We start from the raw sequence: 22530 nt of genomic DNA on the forward strand, positions 1-22530 counted from the left end.
GTCCCAGCCAGATGCTGCCTCAGCCCGCATTTCATTCTCAGAGGGAGCCTCCCCAGGGCAGGGCCTCTTCCCTCCAACTGGGCACAGCCCAGGGGGGGTGCCCATGCTTCCCCCATCAGACTAGGGCTCTCCTGGGCCAGAGCTTTGTCCCCGCCACAGTCTAGGCAGTCGCTTAGGGCAGGGCCTGTGCCTCGTCTGCGAGGGGCCATGGGGTAGGCCCCTGTTTACCTCATCCGATTGGAAGCTCCCTCACACGAGGGCCTCTTTCATCACAGAGGTGCCACCCCAACCAGACTGGAGGTCTTGCAGGACAGACCTGAGAGAGGTGAGGAGACCCACAGGCCAGCTCGGGAGTGCGGCTAGGCCTCAGTGCCATCTCCACCAGCGGCCCTGGCTCTGTGTGGCTGTGCAGTCCCTGCTGCCCCTGTCCCCCCCACCCCAGGCCCCAGGACACACAGCACAGTGGCCCTCTAACCCCTCAGCTCTCAAAGCTGAGGCTGGGAAGAGTGATGTCTCAAGACTGTCCTGCTCACCTCCCTCTCCATCTTGAAAGCCATGCTCTGCTCTCCCTCCAGCGACACGCCTTTCACAGGAAGGAAGCCGAGACACAGCACACGAACCTAACCGGGTCACATGGGAGCTGGAGGCAAAACCAGAACCAGAACCTAGGCGTCCTGGCGCCCAGGGACAAGGACTTTTTCACTCCACTAGGCCACTTCCCAGAAAGCAATTGCCCAGGGAGCCCCGCTCCAGGCGGCAGGCCCCCGGAGGACACAGCCTAACAACCTCCTTAGGAAGAATCAGCAGTGAGGTGGAAAGGTGCCACAGACCCGCGGGCCCCGAAGAAAGAAGAGCTGCGTGTCACAGCCCAGCCCACCCAGGTGCCCACCTCAGCCGGTGGGAAGCTCACCGCTCAGAAATCAGGGTCCCCGTGTGGTGTCCCAATCCCCCTCCTTGCAAAACAGCCAACAAGCCTGCCCCTTGGCCAGAATTTCAGATAGACAATCCCTCTTGTCCCCGCACCCCAGCCCCCCTACCCAGCAAGGCTACGGCAGCGTTACCAACCATCGCTGAATCAGCAGGTGAGAAAGTTCCGTTCAAACCCAGCTCTGCCACTGATGGGCGTCTCTCTCGGGCCTCTCATTTGGTTTTGGTTTTGGTTTTGGTTTTCAGAACTTGAACACCCAGATGGGCACTCGGGTCGTGCTCTGCACAGAGGCGCCGGCCCAGGGAGCGAGTGGGGGATGGCCCCTTCCTGACTTCCCCAACTGCCTGATTGCCTCTCACTCCGCTGTCAGAGTGCTGTCATCAGAGCCAGGGCAGTAGGGTTGTGATTTTTAGCTACTCATGAAGATCTGGCTCACTGGCTTCCCCGAGAAGGGAGGGGCGGAGATGCAGAGGGGACCCTGTCAGACCCCAAGGTCTGAAGCCCCTGCTGGGAAAGCTGGAAGCGGTTCTGGCTCAGGCCCACAGGGCACCCCTGTGTTAACAGGCGGACTCCCGCTGGAATGCCCACCACTTCGCACCCCGGGGTGGGGCCCTGTCAGTGGCACACCTCCTCGGAGAGGCATCGGAGAGGGACACGGGCCTGGAGGAGGGAAAGGTGCCAACACCAGGGTGGCCAGAGAGGGAGAAGGTGCCCATCCATCCTCCCAGCCCTGCCACCACTCCAAAGAGGCTGCCAGAGAGACTTCTCCCCCCAAGGGGTGGTCCGGCCTCAGGGTGCGAAGGCCAGGGCAGTGGGTGTGGGCAAGGAACCTTCGCCATGTCCCTAAAGCCTGCCCAAAAGGAGGCATCTGGTTCCCAGGAGAAGAGACCCCAATCTGTTCGAAGGGATGGGGAGAAGCCCCACCCATCACCCTGCCTCACTGCAGGGGGGGTTGTCACTGCCCAGTGATCTCCTAGGGCCTCGGGAATGTCTGCCGAAGCCTCCGCCTGGCGAGACCCCTTTGTAGGCTCCTCATTGCCACCACTCTGCATGCCATCAGGCTCTCTGTTGCGGGTCTTTTCTCTGCCAGCACCCAGGCAACTCCCTGGATCACCAGCATGATCCAGGTAGTGCTGCCCCCAGATTCCAAGCGCACACTCAGTGGCTCATGCTTCTGCTCGCTCACACTTCTATCGTCACACTTGGGCACTGTGGCACGTGCCCAGCGCATGCTCGCCTACATGTGCACAGCCACAAACCGCCTCACCTGCAGCCCCATGGGCACCTACAGGGCACCTGGGCCCAGGAGGACTGGGGTTGCTGCACAGACACCGCCCTGACTCACCACTCTGCCATCTCAGATGCCACAAGGATGGACAAGGTGCTGTGCCCATGCACACATGTCACGTACATTTAAGACCCCCTAAGAGACTGCAGGGGGAACCCCGTCAAGTGCCAGGTCAGCGCACCTCCAGCTCACAGTACAAGACAGCAGGGACCTCGTTTGCCCACCCTGGGTCCAGCTGCACCTGCTTAGGAAGGCGACTTCCTCAGCCCCTCTCCTGCTTTGTCAACGCCAGACTTTCCTTGCCGAAGTGCTTACATTCTGTCTTGAAACAGATGGATGGGCCTAGTGACCTCAAGGCCACTCCATTCTGACCAATGTTCAACCACAAGGCTACGCCAAGGACTGAGATGCTCTTCTCGGGCCTGGGCACCCAGCCCGGGCTCTTCCTCTGCAGGGGCTTAGCCTCCTCCACCAGGGCGAAGGGCCGGGGGCCTTTGGCCAGCTTCCACCTGCTGCCCCAGGATGAAAACAGGGCTCAGCCTTCTCGTGTGTTAATTACTCTACTGCCCAGCNTGCCAAAGTGCTTACATTCTGTCTTGAAACAGATGGATGGGCCTAGTGACCTCAAGGCCACTGCATTCTGACCAATGTTCAACCACAAGGCTACGCCAAGGACTGAGATGCTCTTCTCGGGCCTGGGCACCCAGCCCGGGCTCTTCCTCTGCAGGGGCTTAGCCTCCTCCACCAGGGCGAAGGGCCGGGGGCCTTTGGCCAGCTTCCGCCTGCTGCCCCAGGATGAAAACAGGGCTCAGCCTTCTCGTGTGTTAATTACTCTACTGCCCAGCAAGCCAACCAAGAATGTAGACGTCAAGGTTAGTACCGCAAGAGACTGGAGGAAGCAGGAGGAAGGCAGCCTGGAGCTCGGAGAAGGCAGGAGACTCAGCGAGTTTTCTGCCAACCACTGGGTGCAGGCTGACCTGGGAAGCCTAACCAGATACCAGGGGCATCTCTCAAAAGTTCTCCCTGTTTTTGTCCAACCAGAAGCTTCCCAAGATACAGAAAGGTGGGGCACAGGCTTGGAGGCAGGGGAGAAATAAACAGTCTCCCCTTCCATCTGTCTGCAAAAGACCCAACCCACCCTCCGCCTCCCCATGGCCATGGCAGCCTACAAGGGCTCTGACAACCAATATCATTCAATTCTGAGTCACCTTGGGTGGTTGCTCTCCCCCATTCTACAGGTGAGGAAGCGGAGGTTCAGGAAGGGGTGACTTGCCCAAAGTCCAAGTTGAGCCTGATCTCAATTGCAGGGGCCTCAGCCCAGACCCCCCTTCTTTCCCTACACCCTGCGGCCCCTGAGGAAGATGCTGACTCTGCCTCCAAGGCACCCCTGAGTCTTCTTCCAAGCCATCGGGCCAGAGCCCCTTTTGTCTCCTCCATCTATCCAGCGGCTCTCTTCCCCAGAGAAGACAGAGACCCTCAATTCCATCCTCTTCAAGGTCTGAAAGAGCCAAAGGGACCCTTTCCCAGGACACTGCTGAGAAGCCAGAGGGGAGGCAGGGAGCAGAGCTGCCCCAGGGCCACTGAAGCCCAGCGGGGACCGGGTGGCACAGTCCCGAGAGAATCTCTGGGGTACCTACCTTTCCCCAGCCCTCTTCTCACACCTTCGCTGGGTGCAGAGTCTTCCCAGGCCCTGCCACAGGCGGTGCCAAGACAGGAGAACTGCCAGTCCTCGCTGTTTCAGGAACGCCATGCCGTCCGGGCTTGGCCACCTCCAAGAAAGAAACCTCACGTCCACCTTGTGGGGCTCCTGCTTCCTTACATCCAGAGTCTGTGTCCATGGCTCTCAAAGGGACTCAGGGACACAACTTCTTCCTTTGGAGGAGGACAGGGGGACCTGAACCCAAATGCTCTTTCCTGAGTCCAACACCTCGGCCATTCTCTTGGCTAGGAAGTGGCCTGGCTACTGCCTCCTCCCCAGCCATCCGCACTGCCCTCTGTTGGGTGAGCCCATGATGTCACCACCCCTCTCAGTTGGTGGCCTTCAGAACTACTACAATGGTCCAGCTGAGGTCTGGGCAGCCCAAATGGCCCCTTTCAGCTCTGTCCCCACCAGCCCCCCCCTCCTGCCCCCTGCATACGTGCCAGGGAAAAGAAATGCCTGGGGCACATGCAGCCATGCTCCAGGGCCAGAACGGTCCTTCTCTGCCTCCTGCTCCTCACTCTCGGATCTCCCCTGACCTCAGGCCTCAGGGGCCAACTAGACTCCTCCCGCCTTGGGACGGGGGACTCTCCTGGCAAGGTCAGCTGAATCTGCCCGCTCCCTCCAGGCACTTCCATCTGCCCTCAGCGCCTGACCTTGCTAAAGTGATTCAAAGATTCAAGGCATCTCCTTTTCCTAATGATAGTGCCCTTCACAGCCCCAGCAAGGCAGATGCAAGCTCCAGCCTCCACAGGGTGTGCCCAGGAGTCTGAGGGCACAGGCTGCTTTGCCTGTAATTCCCTGGTTCGTGGCCTGAGGCCCTGGAGGCCCTGTCCAGCAGCCAGACATCTCAGGGGTATCACCCGGCCACACTTTGAATACTGCAAAACCGCAGCCCACAAGATAATATCTGATGCATGTTAACCACACAGTGCTTCCTCTCTCTCTGTCAGCCTACTTCCTTCTCCCGGTCCTGGCCCTGCCCTGCTGCCACAGGGCCCGAGGCCTGGGAATGAGAGGCTCCCCCACTCCTAGCTGCTCCCCTAACCGCGCCCCAACTCTGTGTCTGGATCCCATGCTTGCACAGTGGCTAATTCTGGCATCTCATCAGACAGTAATTACGGGGAATCAGCAATGCTCTTATCTCCGCAGCTCGGCACCTGTCACCACACTGCCATCGCCAGGCTGCTGGGATGGGACCGGAAGCTGAGGGAGGAGGGGTGCACTGGCGTGAGGGGTGTCGACTCCCTCCCTGCCTCTGTGGCCCTCATCTCCTTCAACCCTGTCCACCCACAAGGCATGCGGTGCATGTGAACTGCAAGGCCACTCGCCTCCATTACCCAGGGTGGGCACTGAATGCATTGGTCATGTGCGCCCCTCTGCACACATGTACACACAACCATGACCAAACAGAGCGGGAAGGACACAGCAAGCCAAGGCACACATCCTGCCTTGGCCACTTCTCATACAGGTGACTGTGAACAAGTCATTTTACTTCTCTGGCTGTCAGTTTTCTAACAGCAAAATGGGAAAACCAGTGTCTGCTTTAGGAAGATGGGTAGAAATAAATATGTAAAGTATCTAACACAGTACCTGGCACATGTACGATCATATATTCACTCAGCAAACAATTAGTACATATACATTACGTGCTGGGCACTATGAGGATGCCAAGATACATTAATCATAGTTTAGTGAGAATCACACGCAGGCCACATTGAGACATGAGCATCTTGTTTGGCTGGAAGTGTTTTCTTTTGTTTTGTTCTCTTGCAGTTTTAGTGCCTTTAAGGAGACCCTGTCTCCTCACCACAGTCCCCACCGCCCCCTATGGTCCTCACCCACTACTTCCCTGTGCCCTGCCCCTGAAGGCACCAAGCTTACTGCCCCTAACAGTAAAGTGGACTAGTAGGTTGTTTGTCCAGAACCAATGGCCACAAGAGATCTGACCATGTGTGGGAGTTCAGAGGGGCCAATTAGAGGTAGCTGGGGAGGAGCGCTTCAGGGAGGTGCTGGCTAAGGCAGGGCAGGACCCGGAGGTAACGAAGGGAGGTGCTCCTGGAAGAAGACTTCCAGCGGCAGAGACTCACCGAGGGAAAGGACAGGGAGCTGATGGAGTAAATGATGTCTCAGGGTGTCCCTCCGGTATTTGACCTCCAGGCCCCAGGCTTCAGCACCTCCTGCTTCTCCAGAACCTTCCAGAGTGCTTTCCTAGGTGGTCTTACTGGTGGAGCTATGCTATAAGACCCCCTCCCCTTGTCTCACAACCAAGCCGCTGTCACAACTAAGCTCCTGAGTCATTCCCTGTCCGGCTGGGTCTTTTTCCCAGGTGGAATGGAACTCTGCTAGAACGAAAAGGAGGTCCGCAAACAGAACACTCCAACCTCCAGTCCTCCTCCCTGCCCCGCCCCCACCTCTGAGTGGAACCAGGGATGGGGCTAGGAGGAAGATGGAGATGGACCTCAGAGTTGGGTTTCAGCGGCGTGGACCACAGACGAACCCTGCCTGGGAGGGTTCCTGGGAGCGCTGGAGTGAGGCAAAGGCGCGCCCCTCCGCACACCGCGCGAGGGACTGAGACTGGACCTCAGGTAGGAGGAAGGCAGAGGGCAAAACAGAAGGAGGGGGCGGGGCTGAGGCTGCCACGACCTGGGTCTGTGTGACCTTGAGCGTGTTACCTCACCCCTCTGGCCTCTCCCCTCCCCCTAAACGAGACAAGAGCGTGGAGCTCACAGGACAGACGGAGGGTAAAATGAACTAACACATGGACAGACCTTAATGCGGCACATATGGCTCACACATTACGGGTCGTTACCATTTGCGTTATTATCAAGGATGACTTTTCGCCCTCAAAACTCAGCAACAACTAAATGAGGCCCTGACCGCCTGCCAGCCCTCCACCCCCAAGCCATTCTCTCTGTCTCGGAGCCCGGAGCCCGCAGAGCGAGCGCCGGCCCCACTGTGTCCGCCTCCACCTCCCTGACGCCTCCCCACCCCCACCCCGGGTATCACTCCGGCAACCCCGCACCGCGCTTCTCCAAACCCACCCACATCTCACTCCACTCTGGGTTTTAAAGCAGGATGGGGTTGCCCCCTCTTTACTGATGGAGAAAGTGAGTCTTGAAAGATGTTGAGCTCTCTGCCTCTGGAAGTATTCCAGAGGGGGGTGAGTGAAAGAGGGGAGCATTCAGGCCCCGCCCTTGCCGTTCTCTGCCCCTGAGCCCACTCCCCGGGACCTTTGCCGCCTGTGTGGGGAAGGCAGAGGTGGCCTTCAAGACCAGCACAGGGCAGGGGGGAAGGGCTGCGGTCTCTGTTCACCCCTGCCTTCTCCTGGCAACAGCGGAGGGTGGGGGAGGGGAGGGAGCAGCGCCGTAGCTCTTTCAGGAAAACGGTAATTTTAATTAAGAGGCAGACAAACGAGCGCTCTGCATTTTGTCTCCGAGCAAAGTTATTAAAAAGCCATCAAGGCGGCAGCAGCCACAGTGGCAAAGAGAGCTGCCTCCCCAGGCCGCCGGCCCGGACTGGGGCTAGTGCATCCTTCAGGGAGCTGGAGGAGGGCTGGAGGACACGGAGGCTCAAGCAGCCCCTCTCCCAAGGTGGGAGCAGGGGCAGTACCCACACAGTCCCCAGGTCACGGCCTGCCCTAGCCCAGAACAGGGCAGGGGCAGGAGAGGGGACAGAGAGGGAACCAGCAGTCTCTGGACCGGCTACTGCTTTTGCTTTTCTTTTAACAACATGCTTGGTAGGTGTTCTTGCACCATCTTGCCGGCAAGAACACGGAGGCTCAGAGAGGGAAAGTGGTTTGCCCCAGGCTGCACAGCCAGGAAGTGGCGTAAATGAGGCGTGGAGCCCAGGGCAGGCTGACTCTCAAGTCAGAACCCCAGGTTGCCAGTCAGGGGCACAAAAGTCGGGTAGGCACCCTGCCCATCTTTCTTCCCCCAGCCTGGGCGGCCTGAGGCCCTCTGAAGTGGCCTCAGCCCTGGCCCAACAATGCTTCCCATAGTCCCCAGGGTCATCAGGGACTTAGGAGGGGGCCTTGGTCACTGCTTGCTTGGGGGAGCACACTATGAGAGGGGTGCCATTGGGCCAAGGGTCACTCTACAAGGACATAAAGTACGGAGCAGCTGCCAGCAGAAAGAGCAGTGGCGGATAGGAACATCAGTGGACACAGAGGCATGGCCCTGGAGAAGGCGGGCACTCCACAGTCAGCTGGCCAGGCCCCAGCCCCAGGCCCCACAGCTGGTGAATCAGACAACCCCTTAAGCTCTACCGGTCCACCCATTTTGGTCACTGTCGGACTCTGAGCCCACCCCGGGGACAGCACGGAGGAGGTATTCAACGAATCTGCTCTGAATGAATGAGTGGATGCATACATGAAGGAATGAACAAGTGGCTGAATAAATGAAACGAGATCTCAAGTTTGCAAGGGTCTATAAACAGAGCCGTATTGAGGTTGGATGCCGTCCCGTTTTCTCCCATCCCCCACCTTCTTGCCATGGCTGGACCATGGACTTCTTTCCCACCATGAGAAGGGTCCCCTCCCCCAAGGCCACCAGTGCCCTCAGCAGAAAGCTCCTGTCTCCTCCACCCTCCCCAGTTACATGGAAGCTGTGCCACCAGCACACACGCACATGCACACGGGTTTGCGCACGCACACTAACACATGCACACCCATGCAGACAGATGCATTCTCTGCCAGGCAAGGTGCCCTCCCCAGAGTCAGGTCTCTGCTGTTCCCTCCCCTGGCAAAGGTCTGGGCCCACCAGGGATGGCCCCCTCCCCGACTTCTGGCCCTCTAGGCTGGGGAGGGGCATCTGCTTGGGGAGCAGTGGGAGTGGAATGGTGGGGGAGGCCTCCCTCCTGGCTTACCAACCTGGAGACTTTAAACAGAGGGAACAGAGTCCTGGAGGCTTCCCTCCCGCTGCACGCTGGAGCCCTGGGTGAGGGACAGGAAAGGAGGAAAGTCGTGAATGAATGCCCAGAGCTGGGGAAGCGGAGCTGGAGAGAGGAAGGGGCTGGGGCAGGGCTCCCAACTGGGCTGGCCTGGGCAGGGGCCTTGGGCCATGGAGGAGGGGACAGGGACAGCAAGGCATAGCCTTAGGAGCGGTCCCCTGGGCAGTCATTGGCGTGGGGGGCAGGCAGGATGGCGACTGGGTGTTGGAGGAAGAACAGGGACTGAAGGGGCAGAGACACTGGTGGGAGACAGACAGGAGGACAGACAGCAGGACAACACAGAAAACACGGGGTCCCCAGAGTGAGTTCCCTAGGACAGACCGCCTATAAGCCTGGTTCTCTTCCCAGAAACGGGGCAGACTCTTTCCTGGCGTGCCCACACAAGACCCTAAATGACAGCACCTTGGAGGGCTCCTCTGCCTCCGGAACCTGGCACCCATTTCCGGAAGGTAGGTGAGTTCGGAGTCAGAGGGGACTGCTCTGCCGACAACCCCCTTTCAGCCAGGAGACCTCTATCTACTCGGATCAGCTCCTACCACTGAGGAAGGCCCCCCTCCCCTGACTACAGCAAAGGAAACAGACATTCCGCACCCAACAAGCATCCGCACACAGGCACTTTGGCAGGGCCGTGGGGGGTGGGGGGCGCCCCGCCCCAAGTTGCCCACCGACCCCCGGCAGCTGCTCCTGCTCTGCACTCACCAGCCCTCAAACTGCCGGACAGACCTCCCCGGAGCCGCCCACCATGGCCGCCTCCGCCTCCCACCACAGGGAAGCCTTTCTCACTGTGTTCTCCCTCCCGGGAGCTGCAGGAGCCACCCTTTACGTGCGGTTCCATTTTCTGCGGTTTCGGCTACCCCTGGTCAACTGCAGTCCAAAAATATTCCGTGGAAAATTCCAGAAACACACAATTCATGAGCATAAAATTGTGAGCTGTCCTAAATCGCAGGATGAAATCTCACACCTTCCTGCTCCATTCCACCTGAGACGTGAATCATCCTTTTATCTAGTTTTTCTACTGTCCCACCAGGTAGTGGCCGTCTCGTTCATTATATCCACCGTCACCGTGTCACAGTGCTTGTGGGCAAGTAACCCGTATTTTACTTAATGATGACCCCACAGTCACTCAGGTAGCTTTTATCACAGTGTATTGTTCTATTATTAGTGATTATGGTTCATCGCTTACTGTGACTCATGATAAATGAAACTTTACCATAGGTACGTATAAGTAAGAAAAACATAATATATGTAGGGTTGGTACTATCTGAAGTCTCGGGCATCCATTGGGGATCTTGGAACGTACCCTCCATATAGGAAAGAGGGGGACTACTGTACCCGTCTGCTGCCTTTCATCCCGGGCATGCAGCGTCGAGACCGTTCCTGCCTGGAGACACTGTGGCCCTGGCCCCCTCTTAGGCACTGCCCTCACTTGGCTGGCTCAGAACCATCCATACCCACATCACGTCTGGCTGCAAGTGCTCGCAGAGCCCCCTGCCAGTCTCATGGTTCCAGTTTTCTCACTGATTACCCACGACGCAGGCATCCCAGGGAGAAACAACTGTCGTATCCAGATGCTGGGACATTGACTAGGGGGAGAAATCAGGGACGCTCACTGACATGCCTGGCCTAGGGGGCTTCCCGGGTGAGGCACTGGGTTGTGGGGTGGGGCATGAACAGAGGGCCACAGGGGCCGGGGGCGGGGTGAAGATCCAGGAGGGCCAGCTTCCTTTCCACCACCAGCCTTCAGTGGCGGTTCCAGGGGCCCAGCCCCAGATAAGCTGAGACCCAACACCCAAATCTGAGTGTGAAAAGAGACGAAAGAGCTTTTCTCACGTAAGCCCCTTCCTCCAGAGAGAATGGTCTCCCATTCAATCATTCAATTGGCTAGGGAAAAGGATGGTGAAGACAAAGAAATGACTACTTATGGAAGGCTTATGATGTGCCAGGAACTCAGCCTGTGTTACTCCATTTAATCCTGGTACCCACCGGGTGAGGAAACCGCTGTTATCAGTCCCAATTTACAGATGAGAACACTGAGCTTCAGAGAGACGAAGTATCTGCCTGGAATCAGACAGCAAGTCAGTGCCGGATGCGAGCCCAGACCTGTCTGACCCCAGAACCTGAGCTCTTGACCAGGGAGCAAAACGGCATCCCATCCATTCTCCCCAGTCTTAACTATTTCCTATTCAGTGCCCTCTGGCAAGTTCTGCCTGAAGTCTAACCTCTTTCCATCCCATGCTCCAGTAGAAACTATTTCTTAAGGACCATAAGTGGAAGAGAAAGCTTTGCTTCAATATCTTTCTGCCTCATCCTAGGGGTGAGAGGCAAAAGACTCTAACCCTGAGCCACTGATGGACCAGGGAGGGGCCCGGGGAAGGAGGCGAGCTCTGGGTTCCGGAGAAGTGGGCCCAGGATTTCCCAAGCTTCATCCTTAGGTGACTTCCGGCTCTCTCCAGGAGCCGCCTTCCTGTTTCCCCACTTCCATCACGGAAGAGGCTCAGGAAGCCCCTCAGGGGCTTCTTGTTTTAACATCCAAAAATCCCCTGAGCACCCAGGCTACGCAGAGCCTGAAAAGTCGGGAGGATAGCAAGTCCTAAAAGCCCTCACTTTCCTTCAGAGCTCTACCTTCCAACTTAGGAGACTGGGACAAGAATGGGGGTTCATCAGATCAGCCTGGCCGTGGAGCAGGGACAGAGTGGGCAGGGACCAGCCCCAGAGAGCAGGCAGAGAGGCTGGGCGAGGCTGCAAGGGCTTCGGTGAGCCTCAGAATGCCTCCCAATGAGCTGGGATCGTTAATTCTTCCCCAATGAGGCAGATGCCGGTGCCTGGGGTGATACTACAGATGCCTCCTGTGTCTGCAATTATCACACGTCCTGGGGGGTTGTGGAACACCCCACTCTACCTCCTATGCTCTGTACAAACCTCTCTAGCTAGGGCCTCTCTGCGGGGTCTCTGGATTTGCCCCCCCACCCCCCGCCCCGGCCCCATGTGCCTTTGGGTCTGGGTCTCTAGCATGCTCTGTGGCTGGGGTGAAAAAGAAGCCAGTGTCCAGGCATGAGAGTATTTGCAAAGGTGTGGAAGGCAAACATCTGAAAACCCAACTGCTTCCCAGTCTTACTCCACACCAGGACATGCAGTCAACTGGGCCAAGTGGCTGGGGCTACCAGGAACCAGGGAGAGGTTGTCTGGGAGATGAGCCACCAGCTGGAGGTGCCTCAGTGGAAGAAAACACGGACTGGATTATAATCCCTGGCTGGAATGGAGTGTGGCAAGGTAGTTCTTTCTGCAGGGGTGGGAGGAAAAGGAGTTCATGATTTACATGATAGCTGAACCCTATAGCCACTCCTTTGTCTATCCTCTGGGCTGAGAGGACAGATTCCAACAAGGTAGGCCTTTGGAACACAAGGGCCTGTTTGTAAGGTGTGTGTGCTCACATGTGCATGCACGTGCCAGTATTCTCTTGGGCCAAATCTCTGTTTTTCCTGGTTTCGATGGAGCTGGGAAATATCCTTCCCACCGTCTGTGTGGATAGGCATGCATTGTCTCAGGGGAGAGGAGGTGGGTAGAGCCTATGGCAGCTGGAATCTCTAAAGATTCTCTAGTTCCACCCTCTCTCCTCACATCAAGGACATTGAAGACCAGAGGGGGCAAATAACTTGCCCCAGGTCACACAGCAGTGGGGGAAGTAGACAAGCTGACACCAGTCCAGTGCTTTCTCTTTACATTGTTCTTCACTTCTCTGCCCTTGGAGATCAAAGAATGACTTCCCAATCCCCCTTTTCCCCCCAGCCCCTCTGAACCCCTCCATCATGGCCCCCTGAACTCTGCCGACCACGAGAGCCACAATAGGTTAAACTGGACCTGCCAAGCTCCTTCGGCCATCTCACAGGTCAGCTGACCAGCTCCCTGCCCCTGCCCCTGCCCCACTCACGCTTACGCACACCTCTCCTGGAGGTAAAAGACGCAGAGAACACTGTCCGAGCTCCCCGCCCTGGAGTGTCCACCCTCCACACGGCCACCCTCTGCACACCACCACCTCCGGGAGGCTCTTCCCATGTAACCTCTATTCCTCATGCTGCAGCGTGGGCCTGCTTTCTCTCCAGCTGTCCTGTGCAAAGATAGGGGGAGGGGGAGGGGGAGGAGAACAGGTTTCCCGGCCTCCAAACACTCTGTTTGCCCAGCAGCAGAGAGGATGAGGGCAGGGTGTACCAGGATGGCTCGGCCCCAAGCCCAGTGCATGCGTGGGGCCTGAAGGTTGTGGTGGGGGAGTGGCAGCCTGTGTGTGGGAGAAACCAGTCTTCTGGAGATGGTCCTTCCAACTCCCCATCCCCTGTAAAATCCTAAATATCAGAGTTCTGGAGTGTTTATTATGTGTCAGGCAATGTGCTGGACATTTTCATTTACGATTTCACTTAATTTTCACAACAATTCCATGGCCAGAAACTAATCCTCCCCTGGGACAGTCCCTCCCTAAGAATCAATCTGACCTTGATCCCTCTTGCTGCATTTCCTCAGGCCCAGTTCTGGCAGTGGAGGGCATTTTTGCTCGCCTTCAGAAATCCCCACCTTTACTCAGTAGCCCATTATCTTGTCCAGGTGCCTACCTTTACTGTCTTGCCCCATGTGATGGGTGTTATAGGAGTGAAGGGAACTGGGATGGGACTGGGATCAGAGCACCGGCCTGTGCCAGATGTAGACCGAGCACGTGCCCGGTGGTGGGTGTGGGGAGGCCCTAAGGGCTGTCCTCATGAGATCAGTCTGGGCAAATGGAGGTGGGGCAGAACTGAGAGCAGTAGGTTTTCCCTGGTGGGTGATGTCCGTGACCCTTGCAAGGGGCATGGGAGCTCACCTTTCGTGTGTTGACTAGGCAGGACCCACAGATGGACAGATTTAGTTCTCTTTCACTGACCATCTCTTGGGTCCAAGTTCCAATCACACACACCCTGAGCCCAGGGGGCTGAGCAGAAGCGGGTGGGGGCACAAGGCCGCAGGACTTGCCCTGGGGGTGGGTGGGAGCTGAAGCCAGAGGAGGAGCTCTTAACCTTAGTCCAGCTCCTGGCGTCCCCAGGCCTTCTGGTGCAGGAGGGAGATGTCTAAGCTCCTCCGCTAGCTTCATGGGGTTCCACACTCGCTATGGTAGCCACGGGCAACTTTAGTAAATTTACACACCACTTGGCTTCTGTGTTTGGACCTTTTGGAACAAAAGGGATGAGAGCAGGGGTCCCTGTCACTAGGGCTTTCCCCCCATCCTGCCTCCGGCTTGGCTGGGACACAGGGAGGCTGGACTCTCCTCTCCAGGGAATGTTCAGGCCTCAGCTTCTACCCGCTGGGAGATTCACACAGAGAAAGCATGGGCCAATGGGCAAAGGGAATGGCAACGGTGGGTGGGACTCTGGTCCCTGTGGGTGGCACCCTCCCCCTTCAAGCAGACATCATTAATATATGCAAAGCATATGCAAATCACCCAGAAGAGAGACACAACATGGGTAGAATGTCAGAAGAGACCTTGGGGATGATCCAGCCCACACCTCCTCCTGTCACAGGTGAGGAAAAAAGGCCCCCCTAGGAAGGGACTTGCTCAAGGTCATTTGGACTTTTGGGCACCAGGCAAGGAGCCTAATGAGGTCTTATCTCAGTCCAGTGTTCTTTCCATAACTGTCTTGTCTTTCATATGGGGGGTTTCCCGGATGGCAAAGGGGCCTAGATGGGGTTCTAGAAAGGCCTATCAGAATCCCCGCCTTCCTGCCTCTGAGCCTGCAGACCATGTAGTGTGTGGGAGGGCAACAGTGGGCAGTGATGACCGGGGCAGTGGGTGGAGGGGCCAGAGGCCGGGCATGGTTTTCCGGCAGCCCGGTGGCAGTGGGAGGTGGCAGAACTGGAGGGGCTGAAGCCCAATGTCAGGGCACGGTGCCCGCTGTGGTGCGGGCAGAGGAGTGACACCCTGACTGCACAGGCACATCCCTGAGTGCTCAGCAGCTCCCTTCGGTGGGGACCCTGATGACTGTGGCACCTGACAGACCACAATAAACCCAGGCCCGCCCCTTTCTTGGCTGAGGCTGCCCTCCCACCCCACCCCCCAGCTTGGCTTCTCCACCTTCCAGACAGTCCTAGAAAGCAGGACCTAGGCTGGGGGAAGGAAGACAGATGGGAGGGGGCAGACAGCAAGAGGCAAGAGGAGACTGAGGAGCAGAGGAGGAGACAAGGGCGAGAGAGCATGAAAGGCAGAGCAGGAGAAACGAGCGGGCAGAGTGAGGGGAGGTCACGAGGAAGGGAGTGGGGAGACTGAAGGGCACAGAGGGGCGCAGGGGAGCCGAGAGGGGAGGGCTCTCCGGAACTGAGGCACTGAAGGACAAAGCTGCCTGGATGTGGAGCACAGGAACCACACCGAGGCCTGGGGCTGTCTGGCAGGAGTTGGGGACCATGCCCCTGCCCCTCTGCCCGCCTCCCCGGCGACGCCCCAGGCTGCCAGGAAATCAGTCCTCCCTCCTCTGCCTCCCATCCTCCCTCTTTCCCTCCCTCCCTCCTTCCCTCTCTCCCTCCCTCCCTCGGGGCGAGCAAACCGGCTTCCTAGCCAAATCCAAAGCCTTCATCTCCGCTTTTCAGAGCTGGGAATGAAAGAAGGGGAAGCAAGTGCAGCCCTCAAACCCGCTGACGGCCAGATTTTTATTATCTCTGCTCGAATGGGCCCTGGGAAGTCAACAAGGGGATCTTCAAAGAGCCTCTCAGTGGCTCCCTGAAGCCACACCTGCACTGGCCCGACCACAGCAGGCAGCCAGGGCTTGAGGGGCACAGTGCGTCCCCCAACTCCCGCCAAGCCTGGGGCCTGATCTGAGGCTGCCAGGGGCTTCACCCTGAGCCCCAGTGCCTAGGCAGGGGCCCCTTGGCCAGGCCAATCTCAAAGGCCAGACCCGGGGCCTCTGGGCCTCAGAGGCAGTCTCTGTCCCTCTCTGGGTCTCGAGGACACAAACGAAGGAAGAAATAGGATCTTCTTGCCAGGGCTTGGAGGAGATAAGTGCTTGGGATTCCTCGAAAGAAAAGCTTCTGTGGCAAGCCCTAGATCCTTCCCCTGAATTCTCTGCCTGCCCCACACCCACAGACCCCATCAACTGCCTCCTGACTCCCCCTTGCCGAGCCCCCCCAACCACAGCTGCCTCTCCGTTGCTGAGCCCAGGCCCGCAGCTCAGGAAGACCCTCACACTCCAGCTCCGTCCATTCAAATCCTCAACCCCATCTGCCTTCTTTCCCCAAGACCTAACCTGGAGCGAGGGGTGGCGGGGAGGGGGAGCTAAAATAGACCTAACCTGGAGTGAGGGGGGGGGTGAGGGGGCTAATACTTCCAAAAATCCTCTCCCTCCTAAACTTGGGTTTTGTCAGAGAAAGCCAAGGCTGGCATTGGGCAGATGGCAGCCATACCACCGCCCCCACTCTGCCAGCTCTGACCACATCATTGAGATCAATGCCCACAGCCAAAGAGGAGTCAATGGTTCTAATTAAACCCTTTTTCCAGGGTGGGTCCCTGGCCAGAGAGAGAGAGAGGAAGAGAGCAAGAGCACCTGAGAATCTGCACCTCAGCACCAGCCCTGTTCCCTGCACATCTCTAAGAAACCTTCAGCCCAGCGGGAATCAGGTCACGAAGACCCCAGAATCCCCACAACAGGCAACAAGGCAAGCAGAAAGCCTGGGGTGGGGGCAGGTCTCATGTCCAGGGACCCTCCCCCTGAGAGCGTCCCCTTCCCGCTCAGCATGGCCTGAGGACCACAGTTGCTTCTTCCTGACCCCCAGAGCGCATGGGGCACCAGGTCTCCATCCCAGCCCCAAGGGTTATCATGATAACCGGCCATCATGGTAAGGACGGAAGAAGCAGGGCTAGGGGGGCACTGGACAAAGACCCTCTTGTCCCCAAGGCGGGGTGGCAGAAAGCCAGAGCAAAGCCTTTACATTCACTGCCAGCAGTGCCTGGGTGCCAGGCAGTCTGGGTTGGGGTCATCTTATTCTCGGGACCCCCCATTATGCCCATGGCCCTCACCCCCATCTCTTGCTTGCACACCAGCCCATGAGCGAAGTGTCTGCTCCAACTCTCAGCTCACCTGGAGCCCTGCTCCCTGTGCGAGTGTCTGGCTCTGACACTTGCTCACAGTGGCCCCAACACGGAGCAGAAACAGCAAAAACCCTCACACATAAACTATAACAGCTCTCCACATACGTACAAACGCACAACCTCGCCAGAAACCTCCACCATCACAGCTGTCACCAATAATGACAGTCTCATTATTTTCGCAGTGACAGTCCCTACCAAATGCATCATCAATTCTTTAAGATCAGCAAGAGACACAGAAGGAAATGAGGGAAACTGAGGCACGGAGACAGCAAAGCAGCTGTCTCAAGGTCACCCAGACCAATCTATCCAGAATTCCACCCCCACCAAAGGGCTCAAACCCCAAATCAAGAAACATTCAGACCCACCAGCCTGGAAGTCTGGTCGGCTGCCCCCCACCCCCACCCAGCCTTTCATCTGTTTTCCAAAACAACAGTAGCTCCAGCATCTTCTGAAAGGCTTCATCCAGGAACCTCAGCTCAGGGGACCCACTTCCCTTAAAGTTGGGGGCTGCAAGACCCGGTTGCATAGCATCTAGGGAGAGGGGAAGACAGTCCAGGATCCCCTCCTGCACAGTCCCTGTTCCTGCTCACCTGGCTCCCTTCGGCCCCCAGGGTCCTTCGGTCCAGCCTCCTCCCGGGGAGATCGGGAGCTGCCCTCAGCTGTCCTCTCCCACCAGGCCAGGGCAAAGCGCCGGAGGCACTGCCAGGGCTGCATGGGGAAGGGTGGGGCGGGGGTGCTCGCACCAGCAGCCGCACACACCGCGCTGGGCTCTGCCAGCCGAGCTGCGGAGGCACCCGGCCGGCCCCCTCTGCTTCCACTAGCATCCTGCTGCCCCCACCGACAGGACTCAGAGCTGGTCCGGGAGCTTCTGACGTAGCAGGGGGGTGCGTGGGAGGAGGGAGGGAGCCAGGGGCGTCCCGTCCCCAGCCCCTCCCTCTGCCCATCAGCTTCCAGCGGTCCCTAACTCTTCACTAACCCTAGACTCTCTGCCCAGCTGGGGGCGCCCTCCCCTTGCCCTCTTCAGGGGGAGGGCTTAAGATCAAATAGCCCCTCCCCAACCCCTCCCTCTCGTGGCCCCTCCCTACCCACCAGCTGAGCTGGGAGCTTGTCCCCAGTTTCTGCAACTGCTGCCTAGGCTCCGAGGTCTCCAGGGCTAGGGCCTCGAGGTGACGGGGGTGTGGGGTGGGGAATACAGACTTGTATCCCAGCAACACAGCCAACCCCAGAATGCAGTCATCCTCTTCCCTGAGGGACTGGCTCAAAGCGCCTACGACCGCCACCCAAGTGTGCGCACCCCATTCTGGGACCTGTGGGAGAGACCTTCGATGTTCCCCCCACTTCTCCATCCCCTTCGTCTCCTCCTTCATCCTTCTCTTCCTCCGCCTCGGATGGTCCATTCCCCTCACCCACTGTCCTCACCATCCATCCACCTTCCTCTTCTCCCCACCCCTCAACACATACCCCTTTAAATTTTAACCCCCTCGGGCCCACTCTCCCGGCCTTATTAGGGCCTCCCAACCCGGTCTCCAGCCTCGCCAATTCCTGAACCCCTCTCGAGTCCCAGCCCTCCGCTCGCCAGTGTCCTTCCCCCAAGCTGGGCGGGCCGCGGTCCCCTGCCCCCCACACACCTGCACCCGGAGCATCCCTCGCCCCTCGGGCCGCCGCCTCCCGGACCCGACCGCCGCCCCCGCCCCCGGCCGAGGGGAAAACACACAAAGAAAACAGAAATACCTTCCACTTAAGCATGGAGGCACATTAGGGAGGAGAGAGACAGGGACATGCCTTGGGACGGAGCGTTCCCCATCGGGCGGGGCGCGGGGGGCGGGGGCCCCGGGCCGGCCTGCCAGGCGCTCGCCCTCTTGCTGCCTCGCGGGCTCCTTGCTCGGCCCCAGCCCCGGAGCGCGGTGCCAAGCGGCAGGCTGGGGGCGCGGGCCCCGCCGGGGTGGACCAGCTGGGAGGGCGCCGGCGGCCGGGCGTGTGGGTGCGCGCGCGCGCGCGGGCGTGTCACCGAGTGTGAGAGAGCGAGTGTGTGTGTGTGTGTGTGTGTGTGTACGCGCGCGAACCGGCGCGGGTGTGTCACTGCGGGCGGGAGCGCGCGCAGCGCGGGCACGGGCGTGTGGCCGGAACGTACAAAGGGCCGCCTCGGGTGGNTGTGTGTATGTGTGTGTGTACGCGCGCGAACCGGCGCGGGTGTGTCACTGCGGGCGGGAGCGCGCGCGGCGCGGGCACGGGCGTGTGGCCGGAACGTACAAAGGGCCGCCTCGGGTGGCGGGAGCGGGGCGGGGAGGGGAGGGGGCGCGGCGCCTCGGGTCCTGGAGCAGCGGGATCCCGCGGCGAGCGGCGGGGCCCGGGGAAGGGGCGCGCTCTCGCTCCCCTCCTCTTTCCACCTGCTTCTCTCACCCCGAGCTATCCTCTCGCCGCTATAGAGACAAATACCCAAAGCCCGGAAACGGCCTCGGAGGAGGAGCTGCACCTCCAGGGCTGGAAGACTTCTCCGTCTCCAAGCCCCCGCGCGCCTTGGGATGGAGAAGCAATCGGGAAGGGACGGGGCAGGGAGGCAAGGAGGGGCGACGGGACTGGCGGGGGCACTCGTTAGCCAAGGTGACCTCCGAAAGCCACAGCCGTCCTATGCAGGGAGAGTCTAGAGCCTGCTCCTCTTCTGCCCGTACGCTCCCCCTACCCCCACCCGCACCCCCACCCCCACCCCTCCTTAAACACTGCTCTGTCGTCGGGACTCAGTCCCCCGGCGCCCCCTGCTGGGCTGTCTCCTTGCCCCCAGCTCTGGTTGCCGCCCCTCCTGCAGACACCGGCTGTAACTGCAGGGGCCTAAGCTAGTAGTGAGGTGTGTCTAAAATCACCTCTCAAGCCGGACCCCAAAGGAGAGCGCTTCACCTCCTGCCCCCTCTTACACTTCGCCTGGCGACGCCATTGCCACCACCACCTCAGCCTGCAGAGGCCAGCACTGTTCCACCTCCACCTTACTCCCACCCTCTCCCTTAGTCCCACCGGCACCTTACTCTTACCTTGGCCTCCCCGTGGAACCCAAAGACTCCTCCAGCTGAGACCGGCTCTGACCCCTCCTCCTGTCCTGGTTGCTTGTTCCCTGTGTCCCTGCGGTTTTCTGTCCTGTTTTTTCTCTCACCTCTCTTCTCTTCTTGGGGAGGGAAATGTGGGCTAAGTCCCCTGCCCGTTTTCTTTACTCTGTATTCCCAAAGCCAGCTCAGATGAGCAAGGAAGGGGCACATTACATCTCTTCCCTATAGTCGGCCAGGCCAAGTGGCAGGCAGGCAGAGAGGCAGCAGAGGAGACCCCACCCCAAGAGGCCCGAATGACAAACCGGTTTCCCCACTTCCTGTTCTACCCAGTTGCAGCCTTATTCCAGGCTCTCCCACTTTCCTGCCCGCCCCCATGCCTGCCCCTGAGCCAGCCACATGCCTGGCTAGGGATGAGTCCCTGATGCCCCTTAGAGATTAACCTCCAGCTGCAGTAATTTAGGTGGTAGGGCCAGTGCAAGAGGAGAACAGGGCCCTTCCGAGCTCCAGCCAGACAGCTCAGGAGGGCAGCCAAGAGCATTTCTTGGACACACTGGTTGGGCACACGACCCCAGCAGTCGGCACCCCGACTTCTCCCCTTCTGGGCCAGCTGCCTTTCCTTCTGCCAACTGGACGGTGCCCATCTTTTGGCCTCTGAGTGCACAGTGGGCACTTGGCCAGCTCTCCGCCTGGCTGCCTGCCCAGGATGGGCATGGGAGGCAGCAGACCCTGTGTGAGGGAGGGGTTGGCAAGGGGAGGGGTGGCTTCTCCTCAGCTGCGTGGACGCCACCTCCCAAGACTCTCAAAGCTCTGAAGTGGGGACTTGCACTGCTGCTCCTCCACATACAATCCTCCCGCTCAACTACACAAGCCTCCGTCCTTTACATCTCCCTCAGGTGCCCCCCTGTGAGACGAGGCCTCGTCCCTCCTCTACTTTGTGTGCACCTAAGAGGAAGGGAATCAGCAGATGCTTCACCCGTGTTCTCTAACTCAATCCTCTCAACGTCCCTGCAGAAGTGGGCATTTTCAGCTCTGTTTCAGAGACAAGAGTTGAGGCTTAGAGAGGTGTAGCCCACCAGAGAATAGCGAAGCTGAAATTCAAACCCAGACCCGCCTGACTCCAAGGCTCCCAGCCTCTGCGCTATCACCACCACCGGCTCCTAACCCTGTGGGCCTCCAGAAGCAAGGACCTGCCTCTGGCAAAGGTCCCCCGACTGTGTGGTGGACAGGAGAGAGGGGCCTCTGGAATGCAGCGGGGGGTTAAGACAGACATTTATGTCAAAGTTCAGGAATTGAGCACTATCCTCCAGATGACAGTTGGGAAGATGCTTGTCCCGTCACATGGAGCTTTTTCTGCCCTTACCCTAAATGCCAAGAAGACACTTCTTCAGGGATTGAGGGGGAGAGACTCCATGAATCAGCCCTTAGAGATTAGAAACAGTCCCAAAGGCATCGGCGGGACAATGCATTCATCTTTTCCCACTCTAACTTGACTTCCTGCCTCATGAGGGCCCCAGTCACAGTGAGGAGCTTAAATCCCCAGTGTGATTCAGGTGATATTTTTTGTTTATGTACCTTACTTTATAAAGACAGTCCTTAACATCCTGATCATCTGACTCCCTTCTCTCTTCAGCTCCTTTGTCCACACCCACCCAACCCAGGACAGTGACCTCCCACGGTCCCAAGGAGGGGTGAGAAAGGATACAGATCTGGAACTGGAACAAAGACCCCGAGGCTCCAGTGCAGCCACAGGGCAGAGGACCTGGCACTATCACCCCCTTGGGCCCCCCTTGATCCTCTGCCCAACACCCCCCACCCCCGGGAAGATAGGTGCCTCCTCCCTGTCCCATCAGGTCTCAGAGGCAGAGGCTCCTGGTATAGGGGAAAGACTGATCACGGCAAGGGCAACACAGGTATGATTTTTCCAGCCAAGAGACGAAAACTGCTCCTGCAAGCTGGCATGGGGCCCAGCACAAGCAATGTGCCAGCTGCCTCCACCTGAGATGCCTCAGGTGCTGCCCTGCCCCCACTGACATTGTGCAACAGGTAACTTCCCCCAGGCCCGCCTCCTCCCCTGTGTCTGAGGCTTTGCTCACCGTTGGGAGGGGGCAGCTGGCACTGCCCACCTTGCCCTCCTCAGTCACTCCACCCAGCCTCCTCACCTGCTGCTGGGGGCCTACAGGAGTGAGGCGATGTGGGGCACCCTCCAGGTAAGAACACACAGCCTGGCCTCTCCTTCCCCAAGGTGTAGTTGGAAAAAGGGTTGCACCTGGACAAACATCTGGGGAGGGAGAGGGAGACAGGGAATGGGGTGGGCAGAGAGGGGCACATGGGCCGCTAGGGAAAGGCGCAAGGAAGAGGGTGGTGTAGGAATTATGTCTGGACACCCTGAAAGGCTCCCCCTGCCTCCTTGGAGCCTTCCACCCCGCCAGCGGGGGTACTGTCAGGCCAGCATGTTTCATGAGCCCCTTCCAGAGCAACCTGAGGCAATGAGGGGACTGGGCTGGGCCCTGCTCTGGGGAGAGCGTGGCCAGGGCA

General features: G+C 58.8%; 1 protein-coding gene across 1 annotated transcript in view; it reads right to left on the reverse strand.

Moving 5' to 3' along the window:
- The window catches only part of SRCIN1 (SRC kinase signaling inhibitor 1), a 65852-nt gene extending 47975 nt beyond the window's left edge, over positions 1-17877 (reverse strand). Inside the window, exons 1-2 of the mRNA XM_037033316.1 lie at positions 17551-17877; positions 8786-8848 (exon numbers count right to left, since the gene is read on the reverse strand). Of these exons, the coding sequence (XP_036889211.1) occupies positions 8786-8848; positions 17551-17674 (187 nt within the window). The 5' untranslated portion in view covers positions 17675-17877. The remainder of the gene's footprint in view (positions 1-8785; positions 8849-17550) is intronic.
- Between the last annotated feature and the right edge of the window lie 4653 nt (positions 17878-22530).

This window comes from Sturnira hondurensis, unplaced genomic scaffold (assembly GCF_014824575.4).
Source record: "Sturnira hondurensis isolate 20B ecotype Veracruz unplaced genomic scaffold, ASM1482457v3 Scaffold0021632, whole genome shotgun sequence".
NCBI lineage: Eukaryota > Metazoa > Chordata > Mammalia > Chiroptera > Phyllostomidae > Sturnira > Sturnira hondurensis.